Source organism: Oncorhynchus masou, unplaced genomic scaffold (genome assembly GCF_036934945.1).
Source record: "Oncorhynchus masou masou isolate Uvic2021 unplaced genomic scaffold, UVic_Omas_1.1 unplaced_scaffold_659, whole genome shotgun sequence".
Classification (NCBI taxonomy): Eukaryota; Metazoa; Chordata; class Actinopteri; order Salmoniformes; family Salmonidae; genus Oncorhynchus; species Oncorhynchus masou.
The window spans coordinates 160,598-173,730 of NW_027013031.1; the positions used below are offsets into that span (position 1 = coordinate 160,598).

General features: G+C 45.5%; 1 protein-coding gene across 1 annotated transcript in view; it reads left to right on the plus strand.

The window, feature by feature from the left end:
- Nucleotides 1-4,810: 4,810 nt before the first annotated feature.
- The window catches only part of LOC135536747 (E3 ubiquitin-protein ligase SMURF1-like), a 47,858-nt gene continuing 39,535 nt past the window's right edge, over nt 4,811-13,133 (plus strand). The window contains 7 exon segments of the mRNA XM_064962998.1: nt 4,811-4,841; nt 5,655-5,730; nt 6,327-6,538; nt 8,838-8,922; nt 10,686-10,832; nt 12,804-12,882; nt 12,885-13,019. Of these exon segments, the coding sequence (XP_064819070.1) occupies nt 4,811-4,841; nt 5,655-5,730; nt 6,327-6,538; nt 8,838-8,922; nt 10,686-10,832; nt 12,804-12,882; nt 12,885-13,019 (765 nt within the window).

A 13,133-nucleotide genomic window follows, 5' to 3' on the forward strand; every position in this document is an offset into this window, starting at 1 on the left:
TGTTAGCTAGCTAATATCTGTTTCAGGAGCTGTAGTTAGCTTGCTAACATCTGTTTCAGTAGCTATAGTTAGCTAGCTAACATCTGTTTCAGTAGCTATAGTTAGCTAGCTAACCTCTGTTTCAGTAGCTGTAGTTAGCTAGCTAACATCTGTAGCTATAGTTAGCTAGCTAACATCTGTAGCTATAGTTAGCTAGCTAACATCTGTAGCTATAGTTAGCTAGCTAACATCTGTTTCAGTAGCTGAAGTTAGCTAGATAACATCTGTTTCAGTAGCTGAAGTTAGCTAGCTAACCTCTGTTTCAGTAGCTGAAGTTAGCTAGCTAACCTCTGTTTCAGTAGCTGTAGTTAGCTAGCTAACCTCTGTTTCAGTAGCTGTAGTTAGCTAGCTAACCTCTGTTTCAGTAGCTGTAGTTAGCTAGCTAACCTCTGTTTCAGTAGCTGTAGTTAGCTAGCTAACATCTGTAGCTATAGTTAGCTAGCTAACATCTGTTTCAGTAGCTGAAGTTAGCTAGATAACATCTGTTTCAGTAGCTGAAGTTAACTAGCTAACCTCTGTTTCAGTAGCTGAAGTTAACTAGCTAACCTCTGTTAGCTAGCTAACCTCTGTTTCAGTAGCTGAAGTTAGCTAGCTAATCTGTTTCAGTAGCTGAAGTTAGCTAGCTAACATCTGTTTCAGTAGCTGTAGTTAGCTAGCTAACCTCTGTTTTAGTAGCTGTAGTTAGCTAGCTAACATCTGTAGCTATAGTTAGCTAGCTAACATCTGTTTTCAGTAGCTGTAGTTAGCTAGCTAACCTCTGTTTCAGTAGCTGTAGTTAGCTAGCTAACCTCTGTTTCAGTAGCTGTAGTTAGCTAGCTAACATCTGTTTCAGTAGCTAGGTGTCATCATCTAAAAGCAACCCTAATTTATAAGACAGTTCTTATTTGATTAATGGTGGTCAGACCCATCTATGTGAAGCTAACAACAGTAAGGATTAGCCACAATAGTGGACTTTGCGGTTAGCCTTCAAAATAAAAGTATGTAATTGACAGTGATGCAAATGAATACAAATAGTAGAATTATGCCATAATTAAATAGATCATGCCAAAACGAAATTGGAATGTTGTTATATAAAATCAACAAATCAAATCAAATCAAATGTATATAGCCCTTCGTACAAAGGACAATGATTTGTTAATTTGACAAAGATATGTTGAAATCACACTGGATGTATTATACTTTAGAGTTGCATTGGGGGCATCCTTATTTCACTGTACAGCCTTACCCATGGATTGTGGGTCAATGACATGGGGTATCAGTCTACTCTGTGACACCCAGAGAACATCAGCATCATAGCTCTTATTGCGGGACTCTGAAACAACTGTGAATTGAGCCACATTTATTGTCAACCTGTTTGTATTGAACACTATTCCTGAGGAAAAACATTGCTGTGTGGATGTTTTGGAGTCTAACTCTGAGGAGGACGTTGGGAAAAATATCTTGGGTATTGAGTAGACTGTTACCCCATATCATTGATCCCCAATCCTTAGGTAAAGCTGTAGAGTGCAATATGAATGTCAAAACACACAATAGGCTGACTGGGGAGGTGATTTCACACAGTCACAGTCCCGCGATAAGAGCTACAACGTTAATATTTGCGTAAACTTTTCACGGTTGTGTTCTGCGGGCGTCACCGAGTGGACTGATAACCTATTTCATTGCTTCACATTCCAACCTTGTTTAACATTATCTAGTCTAAATATGGCATGATTCCACCAATTGTAACCTTCTGCATCACTTTCAAATAAGTACTTTTATTTTGAAGGCAAATCGCAAATTCCACTATTGTGCCTAATCCTTATTGTGGCTAGCTTCACAACACATAACCCGGTCCGTCGAGCCTCATTAGACAGATGAAGCTAGCTGGCTGCTTATAACGTTAGCTTTGGGCAACAGGGTTAAGTAGCTGGCTAGCTATTTATTTTCATGAACTGAAGTTCAATTTCAATAGCCGAACAACAGGTGGCAACCTAGCTAATACTTACTCACAAGGATTCCTAAATCATTGCTAAGAATAATGAAAATGACTGCAGTTTCTACTGGTCATTGTTTTCAGGCTGGTTGTATTGGTGCTAGATAGGTACCAAGCTAACGCTAGCTACGTTGCGTTCTAACAAATAATGCTTTATTACCCAACGCGGTATTGTAAACAAACCCAAACGGCGTTCCATAGTATGTCGTGAAGCTAATAGCAGTGACACTATTACTGTGTAACTCCGGTAGGGCAACATCTGAACAATAGCGCACTTGGTAGTGTGTACAGTCGTGGCCAAAAGTTTTGAGAATGACACAAATATTCATTTTCACAGTCTGCTGCCTCAGTTTGTATGATGGCAATTTGCATATACTCCAGAATGTTATGTTGTTGTTGGCTTCAGGGCGCCCAAGAAAGTCCAGTAAGCGCCAGGACCGTCTCCTAAAGTTGATTCAGCTGCGAGATCGGGGCACCACCAGTACAGAGCCTGCTCAGGAATGGCAGCAGGCAGGTGTGAGTGCATCTGCACGCACAGTGAGGCAAAGACTTTTGGGGGATGGCATGGTGTCAAGAAGGGCAGCAAAGAAGCCACTTCTCTCCAGGAAAAACATCAGGGACAGACTGCTTTTCTGCAAAAGGTCCAGGGATTGGACTGCTGAGGACTGGGGTAAAGTCATTTTCTCTGATGAATCCCCTTTCCGATTGTTTGGGGCATCCGGAAAAAGACTTGTCCGGAGAAGACAAGGTGAGCGCTACCATCAGTCCTGTGTCATGCCAACAGTAAAGCATCCTGAGACCATTCATGTGTGGGGTTGCTTCTCAGCCAAGGGAGTGGGCTCACTCACAATGTTGCCTAAGAACACAGCCATGAATAAAGAGTGGTACCAACACATCCTCCGAGAGCAACTTCTCCCAACTATCCAGGAACAGTTTGGTGACGAACAATGTATTTTCCAAGCATGATGGAGCACCTTGCCATAAGGCAAAAGTGATAACTAAGTAGCTCGGGGAACAACACATCCATATTTTGGGCCCATGGCCAGGAAACTCCCCAGACCTTAATCCCATTGAGGACTTGTGGTCAATCCTCAAGAGGCGAGTGGACAAACAAAACCCCACAAATGCTGAGAAACTCCAAGCTTTGATTATGCAAGAATGGGCTGCCATCAATCAGGATGTGGCCCAGAAGTTAATTGACAAAATGTCAGGGCGGATTGCAGAGGCCTTGAAAAAGAAGGGTCAACACTGCAAATATTGACTCTGCATCAACTTCATGTAATTGTCAATAAAAGCCTTTGACACTTATGAAATGCTTGTAATTATACTTCAGTATTCCATAGTAACATCTGACAAAAATATCTAAACACACTGAGGCAGCAGACTGGAAATTTAATACTTGTCATTCTCAAAACTTTTGGCCACGACTGTACACCAGAACATGATGCACCACTGATGCACAACCCAGAATCGGTGCTCGACCAGTAAACATCATCCATGACAGAGAACGGTTGATTGTCAACATCATCCACGACAGAGAACAGTTGATTGTCAACATCATCCACGACAGAGAACGGTTGATTGTCAATGAATCCCATTAACTTGGTGTTATGGATTTCACCTTTTGAGTTGTCTCGCTGAAAATCAAATTTATTTATAAAGCCCTCCTTACATCAGCTGATATCTCAAAGTGCTGTGCAGAAACCTGAAATGTTCTTACTCTTTCAAATGACTGTTTGACTTGTTGACTGCTCAATCCACACAGCAGACATTGTGGGCTAGGTTTGGAACGCTGTGTTGCACGTGTAGTGCAAAATTTTACATGGCATCATTACGCTGTGTACCTACGTTTATATAGGTATGCACGTCAGCTTTGCCATCGATTTTGCACATCGGCTTTAAACTAGACTTCGGGTCGATACCGATGTTGACATTTTTAGCTAATATCGACCGATTCCGAGATGTTTACCGATATATCGTGCATCCCTAGTACAAACCTTATTGGGCACAGACAACAGCACAAAGGGCAACAAGGTAGAGACAACAATACATCACGCTAAGCAGCCACAACTGCCAGTAAGAGTGTCCATGATTGAGTCTTTGAATGAAGAGATGGAGATAAAACTATCCAGTTTGAATGTTTGTTGCAGCTCGTTCCGGTCGCTAGCTGCAGCAAACTGAAAAGAGAAGTGACTAGGATTGTGCCATTGGCTTCTGGACAGTGAAAGAAAGTTGATATGAAAAACAATTAAACAGGAAAGAAATGCTGGTTCCAATGGCCTATTAGGAAGACTTTATAAAATAATTGCCTCCACGTTTCCGTAATAGCCTGCCTCTCGTTGCCTGTATACTTGAGGAGTGAATGGGAGGCGCTCATCAATTACCATTTGGAAAATAACAATAGTAGCTCTTTATTTAAGAAAGTGCAGAGAGCCACATCAAACAACAGAAATACTCATCATAAACATTGATAGAAGATACAAGTGTTGAACATACGAATACAGATAAACTTCTCCTTAATGCAACCGCTGTGTCAGATTTCAAAAAGGCTTTAAGGTGAAAGCACACTTTGCAATTATGTTAGGTCAGCGCCTAGCCACAGAAACCCATACAGCCATTTTCCAACCAAGGTGAGGTGTCACAAAAGTCAGAAATAACGTTAAAAATAATCCCTTACCTTTGATGATCTTCATCTGGTGGCACTAGACAATAAATGTTTGTTTTGTTCAATAAAGTTAATCTTTATGTCCAAATACCTTCGTTTTGTTGGTGCGTTTTGTTCAGAAATCCAAAGGCACAATGCGAGCTCTCAAGACGAAAAGTCAAAAAAGTACAATAAAAGATAGTAGAAACATGTCAAACGATGTTTAAAATCAATCCTCAGGGTGTTTTTGTCATAAATAATCAATATTATTTCAACCGGACAAAAACTTTGTCAATGGAAAAGGTAAATGCTTCCCCTGTCCTCTCATTGAAAGCGGTGTATCTCCCTCATTTTTCAGAGTAAAAGCCTGAAACAATGCCTAAAGACTGGCCACATATAGAAGAAGCCATAGAGCTTGTGAACTGGGTCCTAAGTCTTTGTATGGTGGATAGGCTTTCAATGGAAAAACAGCCTTTCAAAATAATAGTACTTCCTGGTTGGATTTTCCTTGGGTTTTCGCCTGCCATATCAGTTATGTTATACTCACACATTATTTTCACCGTTTTGGAAACTTTAGAGTGTTTTCTATCCAAATCGACTAATTATATGCATACCCTACCTTATGGGCCTGAGTAGCAGGCAGTTTAATTTGGCCACGTTTTTCATCCGGAGGTGAAAATACCACCCTATATCCAAGACAGGTTAAGGGTACAGGTTAGGGTTTATGTTAAGGTTAGGGTACGGGTTAGGGTTTATGTTAAGGTTAGGGTAAGGGTTAGGGTAAGAGTACGGGTTAGGGTTTATGTTAAGGTTAGGGTAAGGGTACGGGTTAGGGTTTATGTTAAGGTTAGGGTAAGGGTACGGGTTAGGGTTTATGTTAAGGTTAGGGTAAGAGTACGGGTTAGGGAAATAGGATTTTGATTGGGGCTAAATTGTGTGTCCCCACAAGGTTAGCTGTGCTAGACTGTGTGTGTAATGTGTGTTAACTGTGTTTTCCAGTGAGCCTCCAGACCAGAGATGGTTTGGGCAGCGGAGGACCCGTGGTCGACTGTAGAGGACTGTTAGAGAATGAGGGGTGAGGATCCTTCTGTGGTTGTGTGTGTTGGAGGGCTCTCACTGTGTGTGTTGGAGGGCTCTCTCACTGTGTGTGTTGGAGGGCTCTCTCACTGTGTGTGTTGGAGGGCTCTCTCACTGTGTGTGTTGGAGGGCTCTCACTGTGTGTGTTGGAGGGCTCTCACTGTGTGTGTTGGAGGGCTCTCTCACTGTGTGTGTTGGAGGGCTCTCTCACTGTGTGTGTTGGAGGGCTCTCTCACTGTGTGTGTTGGAGGGCTCTCTCACTGTGTGTGTTGGAGGGCTCTCTCACTGTGTGTGTTGGAGGGCTCTCAAGGGGTATGTGACTGAGAGTGGAGAGAGTGGAGAGAGTGTGTGTGTGTGTGTGTGTGTGTGTGTGTGTGTGTGTGTGTGTGTGTGTGTGTGTGTGTGTGTGTGTGTGTGTGTGTGTGTGTGTGTGTGTGTGTGTGTGTGTGTGTGTGTGTGTGTGTGTGTGCGTGCGCGCGCAACAGGTGCATGTGTACGTAACAGGTGTGTGTGTAACAGGTCAGTGTCTGTATGTGTGTAACAGGTGTGTGTGTGTAACGGGGGGGTGTAACAAGTGGGTGTGTGTGTGTGTAGGCCTGTGTTTGAGAGCTGTTTCAGTGAGGAGCCGCTGCCGTACTCAGACCCCACGGGTGCCGCTGGGGGCGGGACCTGTCCACCGGATTCACCCAACCAGGAGAACCGGCTCCAGGCTCAGCGAATCAGAGGCCAGGATTCCCAAAGACACACCCATACCCCTCAGAACCGACCGCATGGCAACCAATCACCTGATCTGCCTGAGGGATACGGTGAGAGAGACGGAGAGAGTTTGTGTTATTTACAAATGGTACAGGGCCAGGTGTGTGTTATTGACCAGGTGTGTGTTATTTAGCAGGGCCAAGTGTGTGTTATTGACCAGGTGTGTGTTATTGACCAGGTGTGTGTTATTGACCAGGTGTGTGTTATTGAGCAGGGCCAAGTGTGTGTTATTGACCAGGTGTATGTTATTGGCCAGGTGTGTGTTATTGACCAGGTGTGTGTTATTGAGCAGGGCCAGGTGTATGTTATTGACCAGGTGTGTGTTATTGAGCAGGGCCAGGTGTGTGTTATTGAGCAGGTGTGTGCTATTGAGCAGGTGTGTGTTATTGAGCAGGTGTGTGTTATTGACCAGGTGTGTGTTCTTGACCAGGTGTGTGTTATTGAAAAGGTGTGTGTTATTGACCAGGGCCAGGTGTGTGTTATTGACCAGGTGTATGTTATTGGCCAGGTGTGTGTTATTGGCCAGGTGTGTGTTATTGGCCAGGTGTGTGTTATTGGCCAGGTGTGTGTTATTGGCCAGGTGTGTGTTATTGGCCAGGGCCAGGTGTGTGTTATTGACCAGGTGTGTGTTATTGAGCAGGGCCAAGTGTGTGTTATTGACCAGGTGTATGTTATTGGCCAGGTGTGTGTTATTGACCAGGTGTGTGTTATTTAGCAGTGCCAAGTGTGTGTTATTGGCCAAGTGTGTGTTATTGGCCAGGTGTGTGTTATTGGCCAGTTGTGTGTTATTGGCCAGTTGTGTGTTATTGGGCAGGTGTGTGTTATTGACCAGGTGTGTGTTATTGACCAGGTGTGTGTTATTGACCAGGTGTGTGTTATTGAGCAGGGCCAAGTGTGTGTTATTGGCCAGGTGTGTGTTATTGACCAGGTGTGTGTTATTGAGCAGGGCCAGGTGTATGTTATTGACCAGGTGTGTGTTATTGAGCAGGGCCAGGTGTATGTTATTGACCAGGTGTGTGTTATTGACCAGGTGTGTGTTATTGAGCAGAGCCAGGTGTATGTTATTGACCAGGTGTGTGTTATTGAGCAGGACCAGGTGTGTGTTATTGACCAGGTGTGTGTTATTGACCAGGTGTGTGTTATTGACCAGGTGTGTGTTATTGAGCAGGGCCAGGTGTGTGTTATTGAGCAGGTGTGTGTTATTGACAAGGTGTGTGTTATTGGCCAGGGCCAGGTGTGTGTTATTGGCCAGGTGTGTGTTATTGGCCAGGTGTGTGTTATTGAGCAGGAGTGTGTTATTGAGCAGGTGTGTGTTATTGAGCAGGTGTGTGTTATTGAGCAGGTGTGTGTTATTGAGCAGGTGTGTGTTATTGAGCAGGTGTGTGTTATTGAGCAGGGCCAGGTGTATGTTACTGACCAGGTGTGTGTTATTGAGCAGGTGTGTGTTATTGAGCAGGTGTGTGTTATTGACCAGGTGTGTGTTATTGAGCAGGGCCAAGTGTATGTTATTGACCAGGTGTGTGTTATTGACCAGGTGTGTGTTATTGACCAGGTGTGTGTTATTGACCAGGTGTGTGTTATTGACTTAGGTTAGCTGGTCTTTGCTGCTACAGGTTAGCTGGTCTTGGCTGCTACAGGTTAGCTGGTCTTGGCTGTTTACTGGTTAGCTGGTCTTGGCTGCTGCTGGTTAGCTGGTCTTGGCTGGTGCAGGTTAGCTGGTCTTGGCCGTTTACTGGTTAGCTGGTCTTGGCCGTTTACAGGTTAGCTGGTCTTGGCTGCTACAGGTTAGCTGGTCTTGGCTGCTACAGGTTAGCTAGTCTTGGCTGTTTACAGGTTAGCTGGTCTTGGCTGTTTGCAGGTTAGCTGGTCTTGGCTGCTGCAGGTTAGCTGGTCTTGGCTGTTTACAGGTTAGCTGGTCTTGGCTGTTTACAGGTTAGCTGGTCTTGGCTGTTTACAGGTTAGCTGGTCTTGGCTGTTTTACAGGTTAGCTGGTCTTGGCCGTTTACAGGTTAGCCGGTCTTGGCTGTTTACAGGTTAGCTGGTCTTGGCTGTTTACAGGTTAGCTGGTCTTGGCTACTACGGGTTAGCTGGTCTTGGCTGCTACAGGTTAGCTGGTCTTGGCTGCTACAGGTTAGCTGGTCTTGGCTGTTTACAGGTTAGCTGGTCTTGGCTGTAGCTGAGTTGACGTATCGCTGTCGCTCTGCTCCCACCTCAACAGCTGCAGTAGAGACTCTCTCTCACGCAGCACTTCTCATGTTAAAAACCACGTGTTCCGGATACTATTATCCCTAGTGTGTGTTTGTGTCCAACGTGTGTGTGACCTTTCTGTATGATGTGTGTGTGTTACAGAGCAGCGCACCACGGTGCAGGGACAGGTGTATTTTCTTCACACACAGACGGGAGTCAGCACCTGGCATGACCCACGCATACCCAGGTAATACACGCCCACCATACAGCCAGCCGTCTACCTCCTACCCTCTACCCTCACTATCCTACCCTTTACCCTCACTATCATGACCCACGCATACCCAGGTAATACACGCCCACCATACTATCCTACCCTCTACCCTTACTATACTACCCTCTGTCCTTCCCTCTACCCTCACTATACTTCCCTCTGTCCTTCCCTCTACCCTCACTATACTACCCTCTACCCTCACTATACTACCCTCTACCCTCACTATACTACCCTCTACCCTCACTATCCTACCCTCTACCCTCACTATCCTACCCTCTACGCTCACTATCCTACCCTCTACCCTCACTATCCTACCCTCTACCCTCACTATCCTACCCTCTACCCTCACTATCCTACCCTCTACCCTTACTATACTACCCTCTACACTACCCTCTACCCTACCCTCTACCCTCACTATCCTACCCTCACTATCCTACCCTCTACCCTCACTATCCTACCCTCTACCCTTACTATCCTACCCTCTACCCTTACTATCCTACCCTCTACCCTCACTATCCTACCCTCTACCCTCACTATCCTACCCTCTACCCTCACTATCCTACCCTCTACCCTTACTATCCTACCCTCTACCCTCACTATCCTACCCTCTACCCTCACTATCCTACCCTCTACCCTCACTATCCTACCCTCTACCCTCACTATCCTACCCTCTACCCTTACTATACTACCCTCTACACTACCCTCTACCCTACCCTCTACCCTCACTATCCTACCCTCTACCCTCACTATCCTACCCTCTACCCTCACTATCCTACCCTCTACCCTCACTATCCTACCCTCTACCCTCACTATCCTACCTTCTACCCTTACTATCCTACCCTCTACCCTTACTATACAAATCTCTACCCTCACTATCCTACCCTCTACCCTTACCATCCTACCCTCTACCCTTACTATCCTACCCTCTACCCTTACTATCCTACCCTCTACCCTTACTATCCTACCCTCTACCCTTACTATTCTACCCTCTACCCTTACTATCCTACCCTCTACCCTCACTATCCTACCCTCTACCCTTACTATCCTACCCTCTACCCTTACTATCCTACCCTCTACCCTTACTATCCTACCCTCTACCCTCACTATCCTACCCTCTACCCTTACTATCCTACCCTCTACCCTCACTATCCTACCCTCTGCCCTTACTATCCTACCCTCTACCCTCACTATCCTACCCTCTACCCTCACTATCCTACCCTCTACCCTCACTATCCTACACTCTACCCTTACTATCCTACCCTCTACCCTTACTATCCTACCCTCTACCCTTACTATCCTACCCTCTACCCTCACTATCCTACCCTCTACCCTTACTATCCTACCCTCTACCCTCACTATCCTACCCTCTGCCCTCACTATCCTACCCTCTACCCTCACTATCCTACCCTCTACCCTCACTATCCTACCCTCTACCCTCACTATCCTACCCTCTGCCCTCACTATCCTACCCTCTACCCTCACTATCCTACCCTCTGCCCTTACTATCCTACCCTCTATTCTAACCCCCCCTACCTCTCCATCTATACTACCTCCCCCACTACCTCATCCCGTACCACCTTACCTGAATTGGAGCGCATCCAGTTGGAAGGCTTAGAGCTCAGTAAGGTGTGTTGTGATTGGTTTAGAGCCCAGTAAGGTGGGTTGTGATTGGTGTAGAGCTCAGTAAGGTGTGTTGTGATTGGTGTAGAGCTCAGTAAGGTGTGTTGTGATTGGTCCAGGGACCTGGCCAGTGTGAGCTGTGAGGAGTTGGGTCCGCTGCCGGCCGGCTGGGAGGTGAGGAGCACGGTGTCGGGACGGATCTACTTTGTGGATCACAACAACCGAACAACGCAGTTCACTGACCCCCGGCTACACACCATCATCAGGTACACACACACACACACACACACACACACACACACACACACACACACACACACACACACACACACACACAGAGACACCGAACACACACACACACAGTTACTTAATTTATTTAATAAACATGGTTATGTAACACCCAATGCCCCTATGTGAAAAGTTATCGCCCCCTTACACTCAATAACTGGTTGTGCCACCTTAAGCTGCAACGACTCCAACCAAACACTTCCTGTAGTTGATCAGTCCACCTTTAGCTGCAACAACTCCAACCAAACACTTCCTGTAGTTGATCAGTCCACCTTTAGCTGCAACGACTCCAACCAAACACTTCCTGTAGCTGTTGATCAGTCCACCTTTAGCTGCAATGACTCCAACCAACCACTTCCTGTAGTTGTTGATCAGTCCACCTTTAGCTGCAACAACTCCAACCAACCACTTCCTGTAGTTGATCAGTCCACCTTTAGCTGCCATGACTCCAACCAAACACTTCCTGTAGTTGATCAGTCCCCCTTTATCTGCCATGACTCCAACCAAACACTTCCTGTAGTTGTTGATCAGTCCCCCTTTATCTGCAATGACTCCAACCAACCACTTCCTGTAGTTGATCAGTCCACCTTTAGCTGCAATGACTCCAACCAAACACTTCCTGTAGTTGATCAGTCCACCTTTAGCTGCAATGACTCCAACCAAACACTTCCTGTAGTTGATCAGTCCACCTTTAGCTGCAATGACTCCAACCAAACACTTCCTGTAGTTGTTGATCAGTCCCCCTTTAGCTGTAATGACTCCAACCAAACACTTCCTGTAGTTGTTGATCAGTCCACCTTTAGCTGCAATGACTCCAACCAAACACTTCCTGTAGTTGTTGATCAGTCCACCATTAGCTGCAATGACTCCAACCAAACACTTCCTGTAGTTGTTGATCAGTCCACCATTAGCTGCAATGACTCCAACCAAACACTTCCTGTAGTTGTTGATCAGTCCCCCTTTAGCTGCCATGACTCCAACCAAACACTTCCTGTAGTTGTTGATCAGTCCACCATTAGCTGCAATGACTCCAACCAAACACTTCCTGTAGTTGTTGATCAGTCCACCATTAGCTGCAACAACTCCAACCAAACACTTCCTGTAGTTGATCAGTCCCCCTTTAGCTGCCATGACTCCAACCAAACACTTCCTGTAGTTGATCAGTCCACCTTTAGCTGCCATGACTCCAACCAAACACTTCCTGTAGTTGTCTCTCACGTCGCTGTGGAGGAATTTCGGCCTAGATCCTCCCACAACATCTCCATTGGGATTAGATTTGGACTTTGACTAGGCCATTCCAACATCTCAGTTGGGATTAGGTTTGGACTTTGACTAGGCCATTCCAACATCTCAGTTGGGATTAGGTTTGGACTTTGACTAGGCCATTCCAACATCTCAGTTGGGATTAGGTTTGGACTTTGACTAGGCCATTCCAACATCTCAGTTGGGATTAGGTTTGGACTTTGACTAGGCCATTCCAACATTCCCATTGGGATTAGGTTTGGACTTTGACTAGGCCATTCCAACATCTCAGTTGGGATTAGGTTTGGACTTTGACTAGGCCATTCCAACATCTCAGTTGGGATTAGGTTTGGACTTTGACTAGGCCATTCCAACATCTCAGTTCCAACATCTCAACATTCTTTTAACTCGTCCGTCTATAGAACATTATTTTAACTCGTCCGTCTATAGAACATTATTTTAACTTGTTTGTCTATAGAACATTCTTTTAACTCGTCCAGTTATTGAGTGTAGGGGGCAACACTTTTTTGAAACAGGAATTTGGTGTTACATAACTTGGTTAATTAAATAAATAAATACATGTTTTTGTTATTTGTAAACTCAGGTTCCCTTTATCTAATATTAGGTTTTGGTTGAATATCTGATAACATTCAGTATCTAAGATATGTAAAAATCAGAAAGGGGACAAATCCACTGTGTTTCTCCAGCCAACACTCCCAGGTGAAGGATTCGTCGCAGCCGTTGGGTGGGGGAGGCGGGAGAGAGATGGAGGTGGGGGGAGGAGGGAGGAGAAGGGGGAGGTGACACTGCGTTATGAGAGAGACCTGGTCCACAAACTGAAGCTGCTCCGACACGAGCTGTCACTACAGCAACCACAGGCCGGACACTGTCGCATAGAGGTCTCACGAGACGAGATCTTTGAGGTATGTACATCTGTATATACATATATATACACACACACACAGAGACTCACACACACACACACAAACACACACAGAGAGACTCACGCACACACACTCACACAGAGACTCACGCAC